Below are 22,025 nucleotides of genomic sequence, written 5' to 3' on the forward strand. Positions count from 1 at the left end.
GGCGGGTCCCGCCGCGTGTTCCTCTCCGCCATTGGTCGGCGCTCCGGAATTCCCAGCGCTAATTGGCGGGCGGGCGCCGCCGTGGGCGGGGCCTGCGGCCCGCGGGGTACATAAGGACGCTGCGGCGGCGGGGCGCAGGGCGGTGGGTGGGTGACAGAGGGGGTGTCCGTGCCGGCTGCCGCCATGCGGGAGCGGAGGCCGGCACCGGCCGCTCCGGCCCGCTGCAAGCTGGTGCTGGTGGGTGACGTGCAGTGCGGCAAGACGGCCATGCTGCAGGTGCTGGCCAAGGATTGCTACCCCGAGGTGAGCCCAGATCATCGCACCGGGAACCGGCAGCGGGCACCGGTAAGCGCGACCGGGCGCTGACGCTCTCGGTGCTGTTGCAGACGTACGTGCCCACCGTGTTTGAGAACTACACGGCGTGTCTGGCCAGCGAGGAGCAGCGGGTGGAGCTGAGCCTCTGGGACACCTCCGGTACCGGGGGCAGACGCGCGGTGCATGTTTGGGGGGGCTCCGGTCCCGGTGGAGCGGGGCGGGGCAGTGATGGGGGTGTTTGCTGGGGAAGGTGCTTTGGGAGGACTGGGAGGCTGCAGTGAGGTGTTTTGGCGTCCCGAGGGTGTTTTGGGGACCTGCAGCGCGGGGCGGGGGGGTCCTACTGAGGTCTCGGTGATGTTTTGGGAAGCCGGGGGTGTTTTGTTGGTCCCTGCTTGGTGGCGGTGCTGGGGGGCTTCAGGTCTAGGGTTCTATCCCTGGGTGTGGGGGTCGCAGGTACTCCCCAGGGACACACTAGGGGGGGTCACAGAGGGCTGAACCCCTTATTTGGGGGGATCCCCACACCGCTGACCCCCCCGGGTGGGGTCCGGGATGCTCCTTGCGCCCTGCTTGTGAATTATGGCAGAGCCCGGTGTTTCCCTTCCCTGGGCACCCCAAAGAGTTGGGGGGCTCGGGGCAGCCCTTCCCGGTGCTGCAGTGTCCCCCCCGAGCGGGGGGGTCCCCGCCGGTCCCCGGTTGCCATGGCGATGCGCTGGCGCAGCCTCTTTGCTATTCTGTGCACGGAGCGTCTGGGCTGCGAAACCCCTCCGAGGCCTTTGGGGGGTCGGGGGGGGGTGGGTTGGAGAGGAGGGGCATCCCCGACCCCCCCCACCCCACTGACCCCCCTCCCTCACCCCCTGCGCCGCGTCCCCCGCAGTCCCGGTGCGGTGCTGGCGGCTCCGTGCCCCCGAGGGGGGGTGACAGCGTGTGCCACCCCCTCCTCCAGCTTCTCCCCCCAGCCCGGCACCCCTCGGTGCTGCCGGGGCTCCCCAAAATGGGGGGGCGGGGGGAGCTGTTACATAAACACCGCGGAATCCATTTCCCTGCCTCGTGAAGGCGCGATGCGACGTTGACGGGCTGCGGGCACGGAGGTGGCGTTTGGGGGGTTCCAGAGCTGTGCCCCGTCCCCGGCACGAGGGGGGTCGTGTCCCTTTTGGGGGGCTCTAGAGCTCTGTGTCTGTCCCTACTGAGAAGCTGTGTCTGTTTTGGGGGTTTCTGTCTCTTTTGGGGGGCTCTAGAGCTCTCTGTCATCTGTCCCTGCTGAGGAGCTCTATGTGTTTTGGGGGTCTCTGCCCCTTTTGGGGGGCTCTAGAGCTCTGTGTCTGTCCCTACTGAGAAGCTGTGTCTGTTTTGGGGGTTTCTGTCTCTTTTGGGGGGCTCTAGAGCTCTGTGTCATCTGTCCCTGCTGAGGAGTTGTATCTGTTTGGGGGTCTCTGCCCCTTTTGGGGGCTCTAGAGCTGTGTCATCTGTCGCTACTGAGGAGCTCTATGTGTTTTGGGGGTCTCTGCCCCTTTTGGGGGGCTCTAGAGCTGTGTGTTATCTGTCCCTACTGAGGAGCTGTGTCTGTTTTGGGGATTTTTGTCCCTTTTGGGGGGCTCTAGAGCTCTGTGTCATCTGTCCCTACTGAGGAGCTGTATGTCTTTTGGGGGGCTCTAGAGCTGTGTGTCCACCTGTCCCTATTGAGGAGCTGTGTCTGTTTTGGGGATTTTTGTCCCTTTTGGGGGGCTCTAGAGCTGTGTGTCCATCTGTCCCTGCTGAGGAGCTGCATCTGTTTTGGGGGTTTCTGTCTCTTTTGGGGGGCTCTAGAGCTCGGTGTGCCCACCTCAGGCACGAATAGGGTTTGGGTTTTTTTTGAGGGGATCTAGGACTGTGTGTCCCCCTGTCCCCTTTGAGGTGCTGTGTCTGTTTCAGAGGGCTCTAGAGCTGTGCTCCCCTGTCCCTGTTGGGGTTCTCCAGAACTGTGAACCCCCATGCTGGGCAGGAGTGGAGCTGTGTCTATTTTTGAGGGCTCTGTAAGTCAGTGCACCCCACCCCAGGTGGGAGGTGGCTTTGTGTCGTTTGGGGGGCTGTGTCCCTTTTGAGGGGCTCTAGAGCTGTGTCCCTCTGTCCTTTTTGGGATTCTCTAGAGCTGTGAGCTGCTCACCACCCTGAGCAGGAGGGGAGCTGTGTCCCTTTTAGGGACTGTGTCTGTTTTGGGGGGGGCTCTAGAGCTATGTCCCCTACTCCAGGCAGGGATTGGGCTGTTTTGGGGGTCTCTAGAACTGTGTCCTCCACCCTGGGCAGGGATTGGGCTGTTTTGGGGGTCTCTAGAACTGTGTCCTCCACCCTGGGCAGGGATTGGGCTGTTTTGGGGGTCTCTAGAGCTGTGCCCACATCCCAAGCAGGAATGGGGCTGTGTCTGTTTTGGGGGTCTCTAGAGCTGTGTCCCACACCCTGAGCATGAGAGGGGCTGTGTCTGTTTTGGGGGTCTCTGTCCCTTTTGGGGGGTTCTAGACCTGTGCCCCCACCCCAAGCAGGAATGGGGCTGTGTCTCTTTGGGGGTCTCTGTCCCTTTTGGGGGGTTCTAGACCTGTGCCCCCACCCCAAGCAGGAATGGGGCTGTGTCTCTTGGGGGGCTGTGTCTGTTTTGGGGGTCTCTAGAGCTGTGTCCCCACCCTGGGCAGGACAGGGGGCTGTGTCCCTTTGCCAGACCCCCTTTCCCGTGTCCCTGGGGTGGGGGGGCTGAGCAGTGACACCCCCTTTCCCCCCAGGCTCCCCCTACTACGACAACGTGCGGCCCCTGTGCTACAGCGACTCGGACGCCGTCCTGCTCTGCTTCGATGTCAGCCGCCCCGAGACCCTCGACAGTGCAGCCAAGAAGGTGGGCAGGGGGCTCAGGCCCCAGGGCAGGGTCCCCGTGGGGTTTGGGGGGCTCAAGGATGTGGGGGACACTGACCTGGGGGTTCCCAGTGAGGTTTGGGGGGGTTCCTTTGAGGTTTGGGGTGCTCACAGACACAGGGACATTGACCCTGTGGGGTTTGGGGGGCTCAGAGATGTAGGGACACTGATCTGGGGGGGTCCCTGTGAGATTTGGGATGCTCACAGACACAGGGACACTGACCCTGCAGGGTTTGGAGGGCTCAGTGATGAGGGGACACTGACCCAGGGGGTTCCCAGTGAGGTTTGGGGGGGTTCCTTTGAGGTTTGGGGTTCTCACAGACACAGGGACATTGACCCTGTGGGGTTTGGGGGGGCTCAGAGATGTAGGGACACTGATCTGGGGGGGTCCCTGTGAGGTTTGGGGGGCTCAAGGATGAGGGGACACTGACCCAGAGGGTTCCCAGTGAGGTTTGGGGGGATCCCTGTGAGGTTTGGGGTGCTCACAGACACAGGGACACTGACCCTGCAGGGTTTGGGGGGCTCAAGGATGAGAGGACACTGACCTGGGGGGGTCCCTGTGAGGTTTGGGGTGCTCACAGACACAGGGACGTTGACCCTGCAGGGTTTGGTGGGCTCAGAGATGTAGGGACACTGAGTGTCCTCCACTGAGGGAGTTCTTGTGGGATTTGGGGATGCAGGGCTGGGACACACTCTCCTTGGGGATCACTTTGGGGGGCTCAGGGACGTGGGGACACTGTCCTGGGGGGATTTCTGTGGGGTTTGAGTGGCTCAGAGATGTGGGGACACGGATCCAAGGGGGGTCTCTGTGGATTTTGGGGGACTCAGGGACATGGGGACACTGTCCTGGGATATTTCTGTGGAGTTCTGGGTGTGCTGGCACATGGAAACACCAACCCTTTGGGGCGAGACAGAGAGTTTTGGGGTCCCCTTGTCCCTGAGAGCATCTCCATGCCTTCACCCCTCAGTGGAAGACAGAAATCCTGGATTATTGCCCCAACACACGGGTGCTGCTCATCGGGTGCAAGACAGACCTACGGACAGACCTGAGCACCCTGCTGGAGCTGTCACACCAGAAACAGGCGCCCATCTCCTACGAGCAGGTCGGGTGGGCCCCAGAATAAATCTGCTGTTGGTGCAGTCACAGGGGATTGGGTTGGGGTGTCCCGTGGTCTGGTGTGGGGGTGGGTTTGGTGTGTCCTGGTGTTTTTGGGGGGTGATTTTGGGGTGTCTCGGTGGTCTGGTGTGGGGGTCGGTTTGTGGGGGATCCCAGTGTTGGCACAGGGGTCAGTTTGGGGTGTCCTGGTGTTTTCAGAGGTGGGATTTTGGAGGATTTTAGCATTTGTGGGGTTGGATTTGGGGTGTCCTGATGTTTGTGGGGGTGGATTTGGGGTGTCCCAATGTTTGTGGAGGTGGATTTGGGGTGTACAGGGGTGAGTTTGGGGTGTCCCGATGTTTGTGGGGGTGGATTTGGGGTGTCCCAGTGTTTATGGGGGTGGATTTGGGGTGTCCCAGTGTTTGCAGGGGTGGATTTGGGGTGTGCAGGGGTGAGTTTGGGGTGTCCCAATGTTTGTGGAGGTGGATTTGGGGTGTCCCAGTGTGTGCAGGGGTGAGTTTGGGGTGCCCTGGTGTTTTCAGAGGTGGGATTTGAGGGATCCCAGCATTTGTGGGGGTGGATTTGGGGTGTCCCAGTGTTTGCAGGGGTGGATTTGAGATGTGCAGGGGTGGGTTTGGAGTGCCCTGGTGCTTTCAGGGGTGGGATCTGGGGGATCCCAGCGTTTGTGGAGGTGGATTTGCAGCATCCCAGTGTTTTTTTTTTTTTGGGGGTGAGTCTGGGCTGCCCCGGTGCTCTGACACGAGGCTGCCCCGCAGGGCTGCGCGGCCGCCAGGCAGCTGGGAGCCGAGGGATACCTGGAATGCTCAGCCTTCACCTCGGAGAAAAGCGTCCACAGCATCTTCCGGACCGTGTCCGGCATCTGCCTGAGCCGGGCGGCGCCGCAGCCGCCGCGCAGCCCCGCCCGCAGCCTCTCCAAGAGACTCCTGCACCTCCCCAGCCGCTCCGAGCTCATCTCCTCCACCTTCAAGAAGGAAAAAGCAAAAAGCTGCTCCGTCATGTGAAGGGGGGGAAGGGAATGACCCCACACACAAATCTTTGGACCCCCCCCTCCACTCCCAAGTCTCTGGAATGGGGTGGGGGGGCTGGGTAGGGCTGTGGAGCCCCCCCGCTCAAAAGGAGGATGGGGGGTTGCTGCCCTCCCCTTGCACCATTGCCCTGCCAGCCCCACAGCCTGGGGGGCTGCCCCCCATGGGAGGGGGGGCTGGGGGGTGTTTTCACCTGGTCCCCAACTCTGAAGGGGTCCCTGGGGGGTTTGGGGTGCACAGGACCCTGGGGACATCAATCCAGGGGGGTCCCTGTGGGGTTTGGGGTGCCCAGACCCTCAGGGATATCAGCCTGGGATGGTCACTGCGGGGTCTGGGGGACACAGGGACGCTGTCCTGGGGATCCCTGTGGGGTTTGGGGTGCACATCATGGGACTCATCCATGGGCTCATCCTGTTTTCTCCCCCTTTTGCCCCATCCCTCATCTGCTGCTTGGCCCTGGGGGACCCTGGTGGGTTGGGGAGGGGGGGTCGTTTTATGGACTGTCTTTGGGGGGGTGTCTCTGTTCCATGTCAGTGTTATTAAAAAGCTTATTTATTATCAGAAATATAACACCTACCTACGTGCAGCACTGCCTGGCCCTGTGTTTTGGGGGGGATGCTGGTTTTGGGAGGGTGGTGGGAGTTTTGGGGTGTGTTGTTGTCACTGGTGATGGTGACACTGACGTGGGGCTGTGCTGTCACCCCTGGGTGCTGGTGCAGAAGGCAAAGTCTGGGGTGGGGTGTCTTTGGGGGGTGCTAGAAGGGTCCCCCCATTTCTTCTGCTGCCCCTGACTCTGCCTGGGATCCCCCAGTCTTGTGAGTGGGGGTCTGGGGCTCCTGCAGAGACACTGACCTGGTGGTCCCTGCGAGTCTGGGGTGCACAGGGCTGTGGGGAGCCTGACCCGGGGGGGTCCCCGTGGGCTTCGGGCTGTGCAGGGACATGGGGGGCGCTGACTCGGGAGGGTCCCTCCAGCATTTGGGATGCTCTAGACGGCGGGCACACGGTCCCAGGGGTCTCATGTGGGCACGCAGGAGGTCCCTGCGGGATGTGGGGGGCTCGGGGACGCAGGGACACCGTCCCGGGGGACTCTTTGCAGTGGGGAGGGGGGAGCTGCCGCGAGGCGGAAGGATCACGGGGCGCGGCGGTGCTGCGGCCGCGCAGGGGCGCTGGGAACGCGCGGGGGATGCCGGGAGCTGTAGTCCAATGGCGCGAGTGCTGCCGGGAGCTGTAGTCCCGCACCGTCCCGGCATGCCCTGCGGGCCCGGCAGACATGGCGGCGGCGGGAAGGCGCTGAACCCGGAGCCGCGGCGGTGAGCGGAGAGCGGCGGGAGCGAGCGGGGGCATTGCACGAACACCCGCGGGACCTGCTCGGGGCCCAGGGCCTGGAGAGCGCTGGTGCCACGGCACCAGGCAGAGCCCCGGTACTGGGCACTAGGAGCAGGGCCTGGAGCCCGTTGCGCCGCTTCCCCCGGGCCTCCCGGAGCCCTTTCGGGGTCCCTCAGGCCTTCCAGCCCCTCTGGACTCCCTGTGCTCTCTCGGGGTCCGCCTTTCTCTCTACGTTCTCTCTTCGGGGTCCCCCAGCCCTTCCCGGTTTTTCCTGGGGTCCCCCTTTCCCTCTGCGTTCTCTCCTCGGGGCTCCCCAGCCCTTCCTGCTCTTCCCTGGGGTCCCTCTCAGGGATCCCCCAGGCTCTCCCCACTCCCTCCTGAGGGTCTCTTTGCTCCCTCCCCGCGTTCCTCAGCTCTCCCTGCTTCTTTTTGACGTCTGTTTGTTCCCTCCCCGGCTCCTCCAGCATCTCCCCATTTCCTCGTGGGGGTCTTTCGGTTCTCCCCACGCCTTCTTGGGGTCCCTCTGTGCCCTCCCTGGGTTCCCCCTTTAGCCCAAGTTCCCTCCCAGCCCTCCCGGTTTCCCCCTCTCTGACCCCTCCCCGCAGATGGCCGGAGAAGTGGCAGACAAGAAGGATCGCGATGCGTCCCCGGTGAAGGAGGAGAGGAAACGTTCCCGCTCCCCTGAGCGGGAGAGGGAGCGGGACCGGGACCGCAAGAGCTCCCCGGCCAAGGAGCGGAAGCGACACCGATCCCGGGACCGGAGGCGGAGCCGCTCGCGCTCCCGGTCCCGCTCCAAGTCCACAGAGAGGTGAGGCAGGTCCAGGGCTCTCTGGGATTTTGGGAAGAGCTTTGACAGCCCCACAGAGGGTGAGTGAGGGCTCTGGGGCCGTGCTGTGATCCCCCCGTTCCTCAGGGATCGGCGGCACAAGGAGCGGGACCGTGACCGCAGCAAGAAGGATCGGGACAGGGACAAGGATGGGCACCGGCGGGACAAGGACAGGAAGCGATCGAGGTGGGTCCTGTTGCTTTTTTGAGGGGTTCCTGCTGTCCCCTAAATCCCCTGGAGGTTGGGGATCCCCCAGAACTGTGTCTGGTGTCTTATTCCATGCTGTTTTCCTTGGAAGTTTGTCCCCGGGCAGGGGGAAGGACTCCAAGTCTCGGAAGGATCGGGAGGCGCGGAAAGCAGAGGAAGAGGAGGAGAATGCACTGAAGAAGGAGAAAGTGAGGAGGGGGTGGACGGGGTTAGGATGGGAATGGTGCTCTGGGGAGATCCAGGTTCCTGGGGAATGGTTCCAGGGGATTGATTCACGTCCCCAGGAGTGATGCTGACATCTGGCCTCACTTCCAGGCGCAGCCACTGTCGTTGGAGGAGCTGCTGGCAAAAAAGAAGGCAGAAGAGGAGGCAGAAGCCAAGGTGGGAGCAGCAAGAGGAGCCTCTTCCCTCTGCTGGGAGTGTGGATATTTGCAGGGGTACTGCAGGAAGGACCCCAGGGAAGGTTGGGAAACTTGGGGATGCAGAGAAACCCCAGAAGGAATCAGGGAGTGCCAGGGAACACTGGGATTGATCGTGGGATGGAGCAGGGAGGGCTGGGGCACTTGGGAGGGTACAGGACAGGCAGGCCAGGGAGGGCACAGGAAGGAGAGGGGAGGCCTAATGGATCCCCAGGAAGGAGCAGGACCTTGGGAGGGAATGGGGAGAGCTAAGGGGTCTGATGAGGGGCACAGAGGCCACCCTAGGAGGGAAAGGAGAGCTGGGGGGACATAGAAAGGGGGCAGAGAGACCCCTGGGAGGGAGTGGAGAGGTCTGGGGGATCCTGTGAGGGAGAGGGGAGATCTGAGGGGCCCCAGGAAGGAGCAGAGAAGGCTGAGGGGACCCTCAGCAGTACAGGGATGGTAGCCAGGCTCACTGTGATGTTGTTTCTCTCTCTTCCCAGCCCAAGTTCCTGTCCAAGGCCGAGCGGGAGGCCGAGGCCCTGCGGCGGCGGCAGCAGGAGGTGGAGGAGCGGCAGCGGCTGCTGGAGGAGGAGAGGAAGAAGAGGAAACAATTCCAGGAGATGGGCAGGAAGATGCTGGGTAAGGGCTCATCCCTGGAGCCCCCCACCCAACCCTCATGGCATGTGCTGGCTCTGAGCCCCTTCCCCTGCTCCCCAGAAGACCCCCAGGAGCGCGAGCGCCGGGAGCGCCGCGAGCGCATGGAGCGGGAGACCAACGGCACCGAGGACGAGGAGGGCAGGCAGAAGATCCGCGAGGAGAAGGACAAGAGCAAAGAGCTCCACGCCATCAAGGTGGGGCTGGGGGCTGCGCTGGGGGGGCTAAGGGGGATGATGGGGGGGACCCACTGAGGCTGGGGTCCTGCAGGAGCGGTACCTGGGCGGGGTGAAGAAGCGCCGGCGCACGCGGCACCTCAACGACCGCAAGTTCGTGTTCGAGTGGGACGCGTCGGAGGACACGTCCATCGACTACAACCCGCTGTGAGTGCTGGGCTGGGGGGTCCCTGTGGGGTGCAGGGCAGCCCCCAGCCCTGCTCCTGACACTCCCATCCTGCTCCAGGTACAAGGAGAGGCACCAGGTGCAGCTGCTGGGCCGCGGCTTCATTGCCGGCATTGACCTGAAGCAGCAGAAACGGGAGCAGTCGCGGTTCTACGGGGACCTGATGGAGAAGAGGCGGACGCTGGAGGAGAAGGAGCAGGAGGAGTGAGGTTTTGGGGAAGCTGGGAGGGTGCTGAGGGGTGTGTGGGGTCCTGGCTGGGATCTGGAGCTGGGCTGCAGCGGGTCCTGGCTGGGATCTGGAGCTGGGCTGCAGCGGGTCCTGCAGGAATTTGGCAGAAAGGTTTTAGAGGCACAGGATGAGCCTTATCCCCTTTCTTCCTCTTTTTCATTTCCTTTTGTCATTCCTTTCTTCGCCCTACCCTCATCCCCGTTTCTCGTTTCCATTTCTCCCATTCCCTTTCCCTCTCCTATTTTTCCCATTTCCTTTTCTTTTATTCTCTTTTCTCTATCCCATTTACCCCATCCTCCTTTCCCCTATTCCCTTATCCCCTTTTCCCCATCGCCCTCCCCCTTCCCTCTCTCTTTTCCGCATTACCTTTTCCCTCATCCCCTTTTCCCCATCCTGCTTTCCTGTATCTCTCACATTTCACTCTCCCTTTTCCCCATCCCCCTCACCTTTCCATTTTTCCTATATCCTGTTCCCCACCCTGCTTTCCTTGTCTCTCTCCCCTTTACCTCTCCCTTTCCTCCCTCCCTCCCTCCCTGCTGCCAGGGCTCGGCTGCGGAAGCTGCGGAAGAAGGAGGCCAAGCAGCGCTGGGATGACCGGCACTGGTCCCAGAAGAAGCTGGACGAGATGACAGACAGGGACTGGCGCATCTTCCGTGAGGATTACAGCATCACCACCAAGGGGGGCAAGATTCCCAATCCCATCCGCTCCTGGAAGGACTCCTCCCTGCCCCCCCCCACATCCTGGAGGTCATTGACAAGTGTGGATACAAGGTGGGCACGGAGAGGGAGAGCTGGGGAGGGGGAAAGAGGGATTGTCAGGGATTCAGAGAGGGGGAACAGGGGAAGTTCTGCTCCCAACCTGCTCCCCCCGGCAGGAGCCGACCCCGATCCAGCGCCAGGCCATCCCCATCGGGCTGCAGAACCGCGACATCATCGGCGTGGCCGAGACCGGCAGCGGCAAGACAGCGGCGTTCCTGATCCCCCTGCTCGTGTGGATCACCACCCTGCCCAAAATCGACCGGTGCGGGGCAGGGCACTGCCCTGGGACGGGGTGGGGTGGGGTGGTAACACTGCAGAGGGGCTGGGAAAGGGTGGCACTGTGGAGGTGACAGGGTGACACTGTCAGGGGATTGAGGCAGGGTTACTGGGTGACATGGTGGAGAGGATGAGGTGACACTGTAGGGCTCCCATGTGGCACCGTGGGTGACACAGCCATATCCTGCCACACTGCAGCATCGAGGAGTCAGACCAGGGGCCCTACGCCATCATCCTGGCCCCCACCCGTGAGCTGGCCCAGCAGATTGAGGAGGAAACCATCAAATTTGGGAAACCCCTGGGCATCCGCACCGTGGCCGTGATCGGCGGCATCTCCCGCGAGGACCAGGGCTTCCGGCTGCGCATGGGCTGCGAGGTGAGTGGGGGGCCTTGGGGGGCTCCAGGGGGGCAGCTCAGCCCTGGACTGCTCCCCCCAATCCCCCCTGGCCCCCCAGATTGTCATTGCCACCCCGGGCCGGCTCATCGACGTGCTGGAGAACCGGTACCTGGTGCTGAGCCGCTGCACCTACGTGGTGCTGGACGAGGCCGATCGCATGATCGACATGGGCTTCGAGCCCGACGTGCAGAAGATCCTGGAGCACATGCCTGTCACCAACCAGAAACCCGACACTGACGAGGCTGAGGACCCCGAGAAGATGCTGGCCAACTTTGAGTCTGGCAAGCACAAGTACAGACAGGTGGGTGTGGGCAAGGGGAGGGCCTGGAAGGGCTCCTGTGGGGCTGGAAGGGGTCACAAAAACAGTTTAGGTTTTTGGATAAAGGGTTGAGGGAATGGGAGTCACAGTTCTGCTCTGTGGAGGAATGTTCCTGCCACACAGTGGATGTTCCTGCCCCACAAGGGGGCACTTTTGCTATGTGGGGGACAATCCTGCCTCACAGAAAAATATCAGTGCTCCATGGGCAATGCTCCTGCTTCATGGGGAAGCATTCCTACCTTTCTGGGGTCATTCCTACCTCATTGGAAGTTACTTTTGCTCCATGGGAAAGTTCCTGCCACACCAGGGTCGTTCCTGCTTCATTGAGGGATGTTTTTGCTCCACGGGAGGACACTCCTACTCCACTGGGGTCATTCCTGCTTCACTGGGTGAAGGGGGAATGGGGAGGGGGGGACATTCCTCCCTCATCAGAGTCATTCTTACCTCACTTTGGGATGTTCCTGCTCCATGGGGGGATGTTCCCTGCCCTACCATGGTCATTCCTGCTTCACTGGGGGATGTGCCTGCCCCATGGGTGATGTTCCTGCCCCATCAGAGTTGTTCCTAGCTCACTGTGGGATGTTCCTGCTTTATGAGGGGGATGTTCCCTGCCCTACCAGGGCGGGAGGGGCCATTCCCAGCTCTCTGTCCTGTTCCCTTGCAGACTGTCATGTTCACGGCCACCATGCCGCCGGCAGTGGAGCGCCTGGCCCGCAGTTACCTGCGGCGCCCGGCCGTGGTTTACATCGGCTCCGCCGGCAAACCCCACGAGAGGGTGGAACAAAAGGTTTTCCTCATGTCCGAGTCCGAGAAGAGGTGGGGAGCACGGGGTTTGGAGGTGGCCTGGGGGCTGGAGGGTGAAGGGGACTCTGCGGGGCACTTCAGCATCTCTTTGCCCAACTGTCTCTTCCTCCTCTTTCTGTTCTACAGGAAGAAGCTCTTGGCCATCCTGGAACAGGGCTTCGACCCACCCATCATCATCTTCGTCAACCAGAAGAAGGGCTGCGATGTGCTGGCCAAGTCCCTGGAGAAGATGGGGGTGAGTTTGGGCTGGGGGGGGTCACCCTGAGCCCTGTCCCCTTTGTCCCCACAGTACAATGCCTGGCACTCCCTGGTGTCCCCCCATTGACCCCCCCCCACTGTTCCCACAGTACAATGCCTGCACCCTGCACGGTGGGAAGGGCCAGGAGCAGCGAGAATTCGCCCTCTCCAACCTCAAGGCCGGGGCCAAGGACATCCTGGTGGCCACGGACGTGGCCGGACGTGGCATCGACATCCACGACGTCTCCATGGTGGTCAACTACGACATGGCCAAGAACATCGAGGGTGAGGCTGGGGGGCATGAGGGGGTGCCCAGGCCTGGTGCTGCCACACCCAGGGGGCTATGGGCTGCTTGTCCCTGGTACTGGGAGTGCAGGGGGTATCTGCTCTGGTTACTGGGAGTGCAGGGAGTGTCTGGCCCTGGTACTGGGAATGCAGGGGGTGCCTGGTCCTGATACTGGTGGTGTGTGGGGTGCCCAGCCCCAGTGCTTCCACACCAGGGAGCTGTGGGGTGCCCAGCCCTGGTACTGGGAGTGCAGGGGTTGCCCAGCCCTGGTACTGGGAATGCCGGAGGGGGGGCTGCAGGGAGTGCCCAGCCCTGGCACTGCCCACACTGAGCCCTTCATTTTCCTCCCCCAGATTACATCCACCGCATTGGGCGGACGGGCCGAGCAGGGAAGAGCGGTGTGGCCATCACCTTCCTCACCAAGGAGGACTCCACTGTGTTCTACGACCTCAAACAGGCCATCCTGGAGAGCCCCGTGTCCTCGTGCCCCCCCGAGCTGGCCAACCACCCCGATGCCCAGCACAAGCCCGGCACCATCCTCACCAAGAAGCGGCGGGAGGAAACCATCTTCGCCTGAGGCCCCTCTTCATCACAACAGGACCAGCAAGGCTGCCAGGACTGCTCTGGCTGCTCTTTTCCCAGCTCTTTGTGCAACCCAAGGACTGCCCACAAGCAGAGACTGGCGCTGGGATTATCCCAAAATATCCCCCCTGTTCTCCCGGTCCCCCTCCCCACTTTCCCCACGGAGCGGAGGAGCTGCTGGAGGCTGTTTGGGGGCCGGTCCCTCCCTGCTGCCAGGGTGGGGCTGTTTTTTTGGGCTGTTCTGGGAACTGTCTGCACCTCATCCTTTGGGTTTTTGGGGTTTTTTTGTAGCTGAAGCTCCAGGCTGCAGGGAATAAACCGGCAGCAGCGTTACTGGCGTTGCCCCCTTGTCCTGTCCCTTGCCTGGTGCCACCTCCCATGGGGACAGAAGCCAGCAGTGCCCAAAGGAGCACTTTGAGGTGCTCAGCACCCACCAGCATTGTCCTTCGCTCCTCCCAGACCAGGCTCCCCCATATCCCCTCCACAAACACAAACACCACCTCTGAGCACTCGTGTGTTTCTGAAACCAATTACAGGGAAATCAGTGCTTTCTACAAAAGAAATTGTAACAAATCTGTGGCCCCCAGCCCAGTCCCCCCCCTCCCCACCAGTACTGGCCGCAGGGGGGGGCTCAGCCCACGCCAGGACCCCCGGCCGAGGGCAGTGGGTGCCGTATTTACAGGACTGTGGTGACGTGCGGTGACAGCGTGGGGACATCGGGGACAGGGCAGTGGGTGCAAGCGTGGAGCAGCCCCCCCCTCTCTGTCCTCCCCATTTCGGGGGGCAGGAGCGGGGTGGCCGCGGTGATCGGGGCGGGGGAATCGGTGCAGAGCGAAGTGAGTGCTGTGACCCACTCCTCCCGGGGGTCCCATGCAGGGGTGGGGAGGGGTCAGGCCGGGTCCCGGGGGTGAGCAGGCACCTTCCCTTTCTTCGTCGGGTCTGTGTGGGGTGGGGGATGCTGCTACAACTGCCCCCCCTCCTTACCTCCCCATTTTGGGGGGGCACCCACTGTCCATGGCAGCTGCCCTGCAGAGAATGAGCCGACCTGTGGCGCAGAGCCCGTGGGGGGACACTGAGGCAGGGCGAAGGCATGTGTCTGTCCCCAGGTTCCCCAAAACCTTGGCGGGGAGTCCCAGGGCATCCTGGCCGCCGGGCCCCCCCCGCCCCCGCTGTGCTTATGGCTGAAGACGTGCCCGGGGGCGCCGGGCGAGAGGAAGCTGCCGGTGCGGAGTTCGATTGTCTGAGCACCCCCAGCGCGGGGCTGGGGCGAGGCGGGGGCCGCCCGGGGTTTGGGGGGGCCGGTTCCCAGCCGTGGCCCCCCCTCCCCACCCCTAATAGCTGTCCTTGGCCCAGGGCCGGCTGCGCTGCCAGTTCCTGTCGTGGTTGCGCTCGCTCGGGCGCTCCGGCGTGCCGGGACCGCTGCCGTGGTGCCGGTGGGGCTGGTACAGGTCGGGGTAGGGGTCCCCGTATTCCTCCTCCTCCTCCAGGTGCCGCGAGCTGCGCTGGGATGTGGCCCCCCAAGGCTGGGGCGAGGTGTCCCCCGCTTCATCCGATGGCATCAGGCTGTCGTGCTCCAGCGGCGAGTGCTCGCCCCGCTCCCCCAGCAGCTGCTGGCTCTGCGGGCAGGGAGGGGCTGCGGGGGCGGCGCGCTGGGGGCTGCGGGTGCCCCCCCTCCCGCGGCCCTGGCACCCTGTGCTGGGTCCCCGTGGGAAGCAGGGAGGGGGCTGGGGAGCTGCATGTCCCCCCCAGCCTGGACATCCCCACAAAGAACACGGAATGGGGCTGTGTGTCCCCAATTCTGGTCTGAGCACCCCCCTACCCTGTTCATGGACCCCTGTACCCATGGGGAGCAGGGAGGGGGCTGTGGGGACAATGTGGGGGCTCCCCAGCACGCCTGTGCTGAGTCCCCATGGGGACAGTGGGGGTTGTGTGTCCCCTCCATGTCCTCCCCCATGTGGAGGGGTCCCTGGGGTTACCTGCAGGCCTGGCAGCCCGGTGGGCGAGGGGACAGCGTGGGGGGCGTGTGGCGGGTGGTGCGTGGCACGCCAGTAAACCTCCAGGTACTCAGCCAGGTGCTCACAGGCATCCTCCAGCTGGTTCTCATCCAGGATCACATCAAAGAGCTCCTGGGGGGGCAGGTGAGAGGGGTCAGGGAGGGCTCTGGGTTCCCCCCAGGCATCCCCAGGGTGGGGGGACTGGCTGGCTCACCGGGGGACACTGCACCAGCTTGTCAGCTGCCATCATCTGCACATTGAGGTGCTTCACCTGGGACTTGCCCCTGGACTTGATGAGGCGCTGCAGGACCTGGCGAGGGGACAGGGGAGTGACAGCACCACGGGGGGCAGCCAGGACCCCCCAGAGCCGTGGCCACCCCTCACCTTGGGGGAGGACACCTTGACGTAGACGATGATGGGTGCCAGGGAGGTCTTGGCCAGCTGGGCCGGGTGGTTGATGGTGTCAGCATCCAGCACCACCAGCTGCAGGGACTTGGCCAGCTCGAAGATGCGCTCGATCTCACTCTGCACCTCGGCTGGGGGGACACGGGGGGGGCTGTGTCAGGCTGGGCTGGCCCTGGAAGGGGCTCCCTGCACCCCCAGGCTGAGCCTGGCCCCTCACCAATGCTCGAGCGGGTGGTGGAGCGCTCCAGGATCGCCTGCTTGCCCAGGTTGTTGAGGATGGAGCGCTTGGCCAGGGACAGGTCAGCTGTGATGTGGGTGATGGAGATCCTGGGGAGCACAGGGACACAGTGGGCACCTGGGAGCAGCAGGCCATGGAAGGAGGGGGGTTCTGGGTGGGGTGACAATCTCACCTGCCATCGAATCTGTGCTTGAGGAAGTCGAAGAGGGCTTTCTGCATCATGTCGGTGACCTGCCATGGGGCCGCCAGCCCGGTGAGCCACGGCAGATGGCACCAGCAGGGACGTGGCAGCCACTCAGCACCCTGCCAGCCGCCCTCAGCCCTGCCATCTGCCTGCTGCCAGCACACCATGGGCAGGGAAGGGACAAGGGGCACAGGCCACCACCCTGAGGGCACAACGAGGCCACCCTGCATCCCCCTCATACCTCGTATCCTTTCAGTGAGGGCCCCACCAGCACCACGGGCCGCATGGATGGGACCACATCGTAGGGTGGGATGTGCTGTGTCTGCAAGGATACATGGGGGTGTGTCAGTGCCCTGTGCTCCCACAGCCAGAAAGGTGTCAAAAAGCCTTTTCCAGAGAGTCACAGCACCCTGGAGCCCTCCCAGCCCCATAATCAGGGAACAGAGAGGGGTCTCTGCTCCCAGCCCATCCCAGAAACAACCACTACTGGCCCTGCCTGCAGCCCCCTCCCCACCTCCCCCTTCCCAGGGCACAGCCCTGCACCTGGACTCACCTGCTTCTGCTTCTGTTTGGCTTGGGGAGAGAAGAGACAGAGGTTGGTGACAGTAAAGTGGGGACCCCCTCAGGGCGCCCACGATCCCCCTGAGCCAAGATCTGCCCTTACCTAAGGAGGGGGGAGGCGATCGCCGGCTCCCGCTGTCGCCGAGGCCCGAGGCATTGCCAGCTCTCCTGGGGAAGAGGGGGGTGAGTGGGTGTTGGGGGTCCCGGGGTGGGCCAGGGGGTCCCAGCCCTACCTAGCTTTCTGCTCCTGCTTGAGCCTCATGGCTTCCAGGCGCTGGGGGCTGGGGATGAAGGCGATGTCCCCCCCCTCCTTCACTAGGCGCCCGATCCACCAGTCATTGCTGTATTTCTGGGTGAGGACAGGGCAGAGGTGAGACCAGGGCAGGTCCCTGGCCCTGAACAGCCCCCCCAGCACCCCAGCTGACCTCCTTGATGTGCAGGAAATCTTTGGCTTCGAAGTTGATGGCGGCTCCCTGCACTGGGCACTCCTCATCCAGCGCCCCGCAGTAGCTGACATTGGTGCGCACAGCGAAGGCGACCGGCTTGTGCTGGGGGTTTTGGGGGGAGATCAGCACCCCGGGCCCTGGCAGCACCCCCGGGCCGTGCCCTGGGTGTCTCCCCATCCATACCTTGGCCCTCTCAAGCTGCTGCTGAGCCTGGCTCTCCACCTCGCGCCGGGCGCCCTCACGGTCCTCTTCCAGGGACACGTCGGAGTCCAGGGAGGGGCGGCTGGTGTAGGAGTCCGCCGAGCCCTGGGGGAACGGGGCTGAGTGCCGGGGGGCTCTGAGGGGAACCCCCACAGAGCGGGACCTCGTGCTGAGGCAGCGCCGGCCTCGGGAGGGGACCCCACTGATCCCCCCCAGCCCTCGGGGGTCCACGGTGCCATCAAGCCGGGTGTGTCAGGGGCATCACCCAGCACAGCTGCCCTGGGTGCAGCCCCCACGTGCTGGAGGGCTGCGGGGGAGACCCCCGCAGCCCCAGGGATGGGGAGATGACCCCTGTCACCCCGGGACGTGGATCTTGCTCCTGCCGCCCCCCACCTCGGGGTGCTCAGCCCAGCACCCCCGGCTCCCCCTCCCCGCCGCGCCGGTATTTACCCACCGCCCGCTGCGCCTGAACAGGCGCAGAAGCTGCGGTGAAATATTTATAGGTCCTTGGATGTGGCTGAGCCCCCCCCAACCCCCCCGAGGCCCCCCGGGCCCTGCCGGGCTGAGCTCAGCGCCGCTCTCCCCCAGCCTGCGCATCGCACCCCGCTCACACCGGGGGGAGCCCGGACACCCCCTCCAGCCCCCCCGCGGGCAAGATGGTTCCCAGCACAGCCCCCCCCCAACATGGCCTCCCCAGCGCGGCCCCCCCAGCACCGTCACCGCACCCCGAGCATCCCCCACCCCCCATCCCCCCAGGATGGCTCCGCAGCGTTCCAGTGCGGCCCCCCAGTACGACCCCCCCCATCATCCCCAGTGAGGCCTCCCAGTACAGCATCCCGAGCTCCCTCTCATTCACGACCCCTCCCATGCAGCCCCCCCGGCCTGGAGCATCAGCCCCGGCCCTGGGGATCGGGATTCTCTTCCCGCCTGGTCCCGGTCCCAGCGGTACCTGCCGGGGTGGGGGAGGGACGAGAGCGGTGGCGGCGGCGAGGAACAAAGAGCCGAGGGGCGGCACAGCACCCCCCGCACCGGGCACGAACCCCGCACCGGGCACGGCCCCCCCCGAGGCACAGCCCCCTCGTGCGCCATCACCACCCCGGGGGGCGCAGCTCCCCCCCAAACCGCACGGCCCCCCCCTCCGATACCGCGGCCGGTACCGGAGCCGGTACCTCGTTGAGCAGGAAGGTAGCGCTGGAGTCAGAAAACGACATAGACGGGGCGAGCCGAGCCGAGCCCAGCCGCCCGCGCCCCCCCGCCCCGCTCCACCGGCACCGGCTCCGGTTCCGGCTGCGGCTCGGGCTCCGCTGGCCCTGCCCGCTCCGCCGCCACCGCCCCTCCCCGCCCCTCCCCGCCCCCGACTCCCACCGCCCCCCCGGGGCGCACGGAGCCGCCCCCGCCGCTCAGCCCGAAGGGGGGTGGGTGGATGTGTGTTGGGGGTCGCCGTTCCCCCTCCCCGGTGCTGGCGAGGGGCTCTGTCCCCTCTCCGGTGGGGACCGCGAGGGCCGGTGCTGGCAACCGGGAGTCCCGAGCGGTCCCGGTGCCCTGCACCGGACGGGTCACCGGCGCAGCTCCCGGTGGCCCGGGGGGGCGATAGTTTGCTAAGAGAGCTCAGGGTTGAGAGGGGAGTCCCGGGGCAGCGGCGGAGGGGCTGTGCAGACTCCCGCAGCGCGCAGCTCGGTGCTCCGGGGCGGCGGCGGGGGGGTCCCTGTGGGTACCTCCATGCTCCGGTGCAGCGGCTCCGGTCCTGCCCCGAGCCGGCAGCAGCCCCGTCTGCAGGGCGAGCCCTGCGGCGGGGCCGGAGCCGCTCCCGCCCCCCCGCCGCGCCCCCCCCCCGCCCCCGAGGAGGGGGGCAGCGACGGGTCCCGGGGGACCGGGCCGGCCCGCCCCGTTACCGCGCAGCGGGACCGGCCCCGGCGGGACCGGCCCGGGACAGCTCCCGGCCGCCACGGGGACATCGGGGCAGCGCTCGGCGGGGTGGGGGCTTCGGCCAGCGGCGGGACCGACCGCGGTCACCTGCACCGGGCACCAGGCATTGAGCACCGGCCCCGGTACCGGGCACGTGGCGGGGCCCAGCCGGGCCCTCTCCGAGGTGCTGAAGGGGCCGCGCCGGGTGCTGGGCCGGGTCGCGGGGTCCCTGGGGGTACCGGGGAGTACCGGAGCAGAAGGTGCTGCCCCACGAGGGACACGGGATGCTCGGGCCGCTCTGCGCCTCCGGGGGCCGCCCCATCAGGAACCCCCCGCCCTCCGCGGGGCCTCCCCGGTACCCGCTCCACCGCCGGCGGCCGGGGAGGGGGCGCAGCTCGGGGCCGGAGGAAAGCGAAGCGCCGCTTGGGGGGCGGCGGGAGGTCGGTGCCGCTCCCTGGCAGCGCGAGGACCCGGCCCAGCGCCGGTTGAGTGAGCGGGAGGGGAGCCCCGCTGCCCCTTCTACCGCCTCCCCGGCCCGTTCCCTTTCCGCTGCCTCAGTTTCCCGGGGCCGCCCCCCGCGCCGCAGTGCCGGTGCCCGCCGCCGGCCCGGCCCTGACGCAGCACTCGCTATTTTTAGCCGCGGGGAGCGGCTGTTGCGATGCCACCGGCGCCCGGTGCCGGCGCCCAGCCCCGGTCCCGGGGGAGCGGCGGGGCGGAGGCGGCCCCGTAGCTCCCTCCAGTGCGGAGGTTGGGGTAGGAGATGCTCGGCCGCTCCCCGCTCCCCACCCCAGGTCCGTGCTTTAATGCGGAGCCGCAGCAGCTGCGAGCCCGGCGCTGGCGGAGCTGCCCCGCCCCAGTGCCGGTGCTGGTTTCGGTGCCGCTGAAGGCGCCGGTGCCGGCCCGCTCACCTGCCTGCGGAGGATGCTGGAGGTGGTGTCGGACGAGGTGCTGCCGTCCGAGCGCTTGAAGCGGCTCTTGCGCTTCGGGAGCCTCCGGGGGCTCTGCGGCGAGAGCAAGCGGTGAGCACCGGGAAGCCCCGGGCGGCTCGGCCCCGCCGCCGCGCTGCCACCGGCGGCCACCGGCTCTGCGGGCAGAACCGAACCGGGCCGCACGGGGCCCGCGACGACCGGGAGGGCTCCGGTCCGCTCACCTGGAAGGAGCCGGAAGCATCAGGCTGCGCCGGAGCGGACATCCCCGGCGGCACCCACCGGAGCCCCGGGGATCCCGGCGGGGCAGCCCCACACCGGACCGCGGCGCTCGGCGGGGAAGGGCCGCGCCGCCGCCACTGCCGCTCTCCGCATCACACGGGGCCGCCGGGGCGTCCCGGCCGTCCCCGCCCCCGCCTGCCCGCCCCCGCGCCCATCCCCGCGGCGGCCGGTCCGCGCCCCCGCAGCTGGGCAGCCACCGGCAGGCACCGGGAACGGACCCTGCCCACAACCCGCAGTGCTGCGGTGAGCGGCCGCGCGGTACCGGGGAAGAGGAGCCCCCCCGGGGCCGCCGCGGCCCTGCCCACGCGTGTGCAGGGATGCGAGAGCCCGAGTCCCTCCGTCCGCATCCCACCGGGACGGCTCCCGTGGACACCGTGCCCCTTCCACAGTGTTTTTTTTGCCACCCCCACGCCGGGGCATCGTCCCCCCACACAGGGTTACGCCCCCAAAGACCCGCGCGTGGGGCAGGCGGGGCCGTGGGGGGACGCATCCCACCCACCCCACGCCCCGTGTCCCCGCCGTGCTCACGGTGGCGGCCGGTTCCGGTGCTGCAGCATCACCGGACCGGAGGGGTGGAAGGGGACCGCGGGGCTGGGCTGGACTGGGAGCCCCACGGAGCCCCAGGATGGCCCCCCCATCCCCCGCGCGGCGGGACTTCCGCGTGGGGCCGCAGGGACACGGCCCCGCCGGCGGCTCCTAATTAATGATTAATCAGCGCTCCCCGGGGCCCGGCGCCGGGGCGGGGGGGGCAGGGGGTGCACGGCCCGGCGCCGCCGCTGCGGGGGAGGGAAGGGGGGGGCACGGGGAGGTTCTGCCATGGGGGAGGGCAGGGCTGGTCCCACGGTCACTCGTGGGGTACGGGGGGCAGTGAGGGGGCTGTGCCAAGCTGGGCGTGAGGCTGCCTGGAATGTGGGGGGCATCTGCAAGGTGTGTGCGTGGGCACACAAGGGGGGCTGTGAGTGTGTAAGGAGTGTGTAAGGAGTGTGTAAGGGTGAGGGTGCGTGCAGGGGGGCTGTGGTTGTGTGAGGGGTGTGTAACGGGCTGTGTGCACGGACTGTGCCTATGGAGGTGGGGGCGGTGTGTGTAAGGGCTGTGTGTGTGTAAAGGTGTGTGTGCAAGGGGTGAGTGTACGTGTGGGTGCAAGGGATTGTGTATGAAGTGTGTGGGGTGTGGATAAAGGGCTGTGTGCCCCTGCGAGTGTCTGGGTGTGTGCAAAGGGTGTGTGTGCAAGGGCTGTGTGTGCACCTGCAGTGTGTGCACGCCCGCTGTACCTGAGGGGTGCACAGGTGTGTGAACACGGGAATTCGTGTGTTTGCACACAGATATTGAGGGGTTTATGTGTGAGTGCATAACGGGGCTGCCCGAGTGTGCAAGGGCGTGTAAACGTGCAAGGAGGATGTGCATGTGCAGTATCCGTGTGTGCAGCGTGGAAAACGTGTGTGCAATGGTTTGTGTTCGCCTGCGTGTGCGGGGGGATGTGTGTGCGTGCAGGGAGTGTGCAAGGCGGTGGGCGCGTGGGTGTGCGGGGGGATTCGTGTGCGTGTGAACACAGATGCGTGTGCAACACGCGCGTGTCGGGTGTGCAAGGGGGGCAGCGGGATGAGCGCGGGGCGGGTGTGCAGGGGGAAGCACTGGGGGCACTGGGGTGGGTGTGCAAGGGACACACTCGGGGGGGGCTGTGCGGACGCGGGGGGCCCGGGAGGTGCGGACACGGGGGGCCCGGCCGCGCGTGTCCCCGCTGTCCCCGCCATGTCGGTGCGTGTGTTCGTGTCCGTGCGCGTGTGCGCAGCCCCGGGGGTGCGAGTCCGCCCCCACCGCTCCGGGCCGTACCGGGCCGTTCCCGCCGC

The 22,025-nt window shown here is 65.8% G+C and overlaps 3 protein-coding genes across 5 annotated transcripts; 2 read left to right on the forward strand and 1 right to left on the reverse strand.

Moving 5' to 3' along the window:
• The first annotated feature begins 75 nt into the window (after window positions 1–75).
• Window positions 76–5,919, forward strand: RND1 (Rho family GTPase 1). Of its 2 annotated transcripts, none has more exons than XM_056515050.1 (5): window positions 76–303; window positions 387–474; window positions 3,063–3,172; window positions 4,158–4,292; window positions 5,062–5,919. In XM_056515050.1, exons 1-5 carry the CDS (start codon window positions 184–186, stop codon window positions 5,305–5,307), a joined length of 699 nt encoding a protein of 232 aa, XP_056371025.1. In that variant the 5' UTR covers window positions 76–183; the 3' UTR covers window positions 5,308–5,919. The 2 variants fall into 2 exon arrangements, with proteins under 2 accessions (XP_056371025.1, XP_056371026.1); XM_056515051.1 differs by having other exon boundaries at window positions 136–303; window positions 4,158–4,297; window positions 5,062–5,918.
• A 661-nt stretch (window positions 5,920–6,580) lies between these two features.
• On the forward strand, window positions 6,581–13,369 carry DDX23 (DEAD-box helicase 23). The gene is given in 18 exon segments (XM_056515052.1): window positions 6,581–6,752; window positions 7,263–7,465; window positions 7,571–7,669; window positions 7,782–7,878; window positions 8,006–8,071; window positions 8,592–8,730; window positions 8,809–8,942; window positions 9,016–9,128; window positions 9,208–9,351; window positions 9,920–10,103; window positions 10,106–10,147; window positions 10,252–10,397; window positions 10,610–10,787; window positions 10,867–11,109; window positions 11,792–11,943; window positions 12,058–12,166; window positions 12,279–12,453; window positions 12,808–13,369. Coding segments are annotated over 17 exon segments (2,448 nt in total). The 5' UTR covers window positions 6,581–6,752; the 3' UTR covers window positions 13,032–13,369.
• Window positions 13,370–13,537: 168 nt separating this feature from the next.
• Window positions 13,538–20,285, reverse strand: CACNB3 (calcium voltage-gated channel auxiliary subunit beta 3). 2 transcript variants are annotated; one of them, XM_056515053.1, is made up of 14 exons: window positions 20,121–20,285; window positions 19,879–19,971; window positions 17,048–17,170; window positions 16,844–16,966; window positions 16,652–16,767; window positions 16,522–16,586; window positions 16,411–16,430; window positions 16,099–16,179; window positions 15,846–15,904; window positions 15,653–15,762; window positions 15,415–15,566; window positions 15,245–15,340; window positions 15,013–15,162; window positions 13,538–14,652 (listed from the first exon to the last, which is right to left on the reverse strand). In XM_056515053.1, the coding sequence occupies exons 1-14, from the start codon at window positions 20,160–20,162 to the stop codon at window positions 14,368–14,370; spliced, it is 1,515 nt and encodes a 504-aa protein (XP_056371028.1). In that variant the 5' UTR covers window positions 20,163–20,285; the 3' UTR covers window positions 13,538–14,367. The 2 variants fall into 2 exon arrangements, with proteins under 2 accessions (XP_056371028.1, XP_056371029.1); XM_056515054.1 differs by lacking the exons at window positions 19,879–19,971; window positions 20,121–20,285 and adding an exon at window positions 18,235–18,371.
• Window positions 20,286–22,025: the final 1,740 nt, after the last annotated feature.

Source organism: Oenanthe melanoleuca, linkage group LGE22, assembly GCF_029582105.1.
Source record: "Oenanthe melanoleuca isolate GR-GAL-2019-014 linkage group LGE22, OMel1.0, whole genome shotgun sequence".
NCBI lineage: Eukaryota > Metazoa > Chordata > Aves > Passeriformes > Muscicapidae > Oenanthe > Oenanthe melanoleuca.

Coding starts and splice junctions, on each gene's coding strand:
- RND1 (XM_056515050.1), top strand. CDS start 184: ATGCGGGAGCGGAGGCCGGCACCGGCCGCTCCGGCCCGCTGCAAGCTG. Junction 475..3,062: donor GAGCCTCTGGGACACCTCCG/GTACCGGGGGCA, acceptor CTTTCCCCCCAG/GCTCCCCCTACTACGACAAC. Junction 3,173..4,157: donor TCGACAGTGCAGCCAAGAAG/GTGGGCAGGGGG, acceptor TTCACCCCTCAG/TGGAAGACAGAAATCCTGGA.
- CACNB3 (XM_056515053.1), bottom strand. CDS start 20,162: ATGTCCGCTCCGGCGCAGCCTGATGCTTCCGGCTCCTTCCAG. Junction 19,972..20,120: donor ATGCTTCCGGCTCCTTCCAG/GTGAGCGGACCG, acceptor CTCTCGCCGCAG/AGCCCCCGGAGGCTCCCGAA. Junction 16,431..16,521: donor ATCGCCTCCCCCCTCCTTAG/GTAAGGGCAGAT, acceptor TCTCTCCCCAAG/CCAAACAGAAGCAGAAGCAG.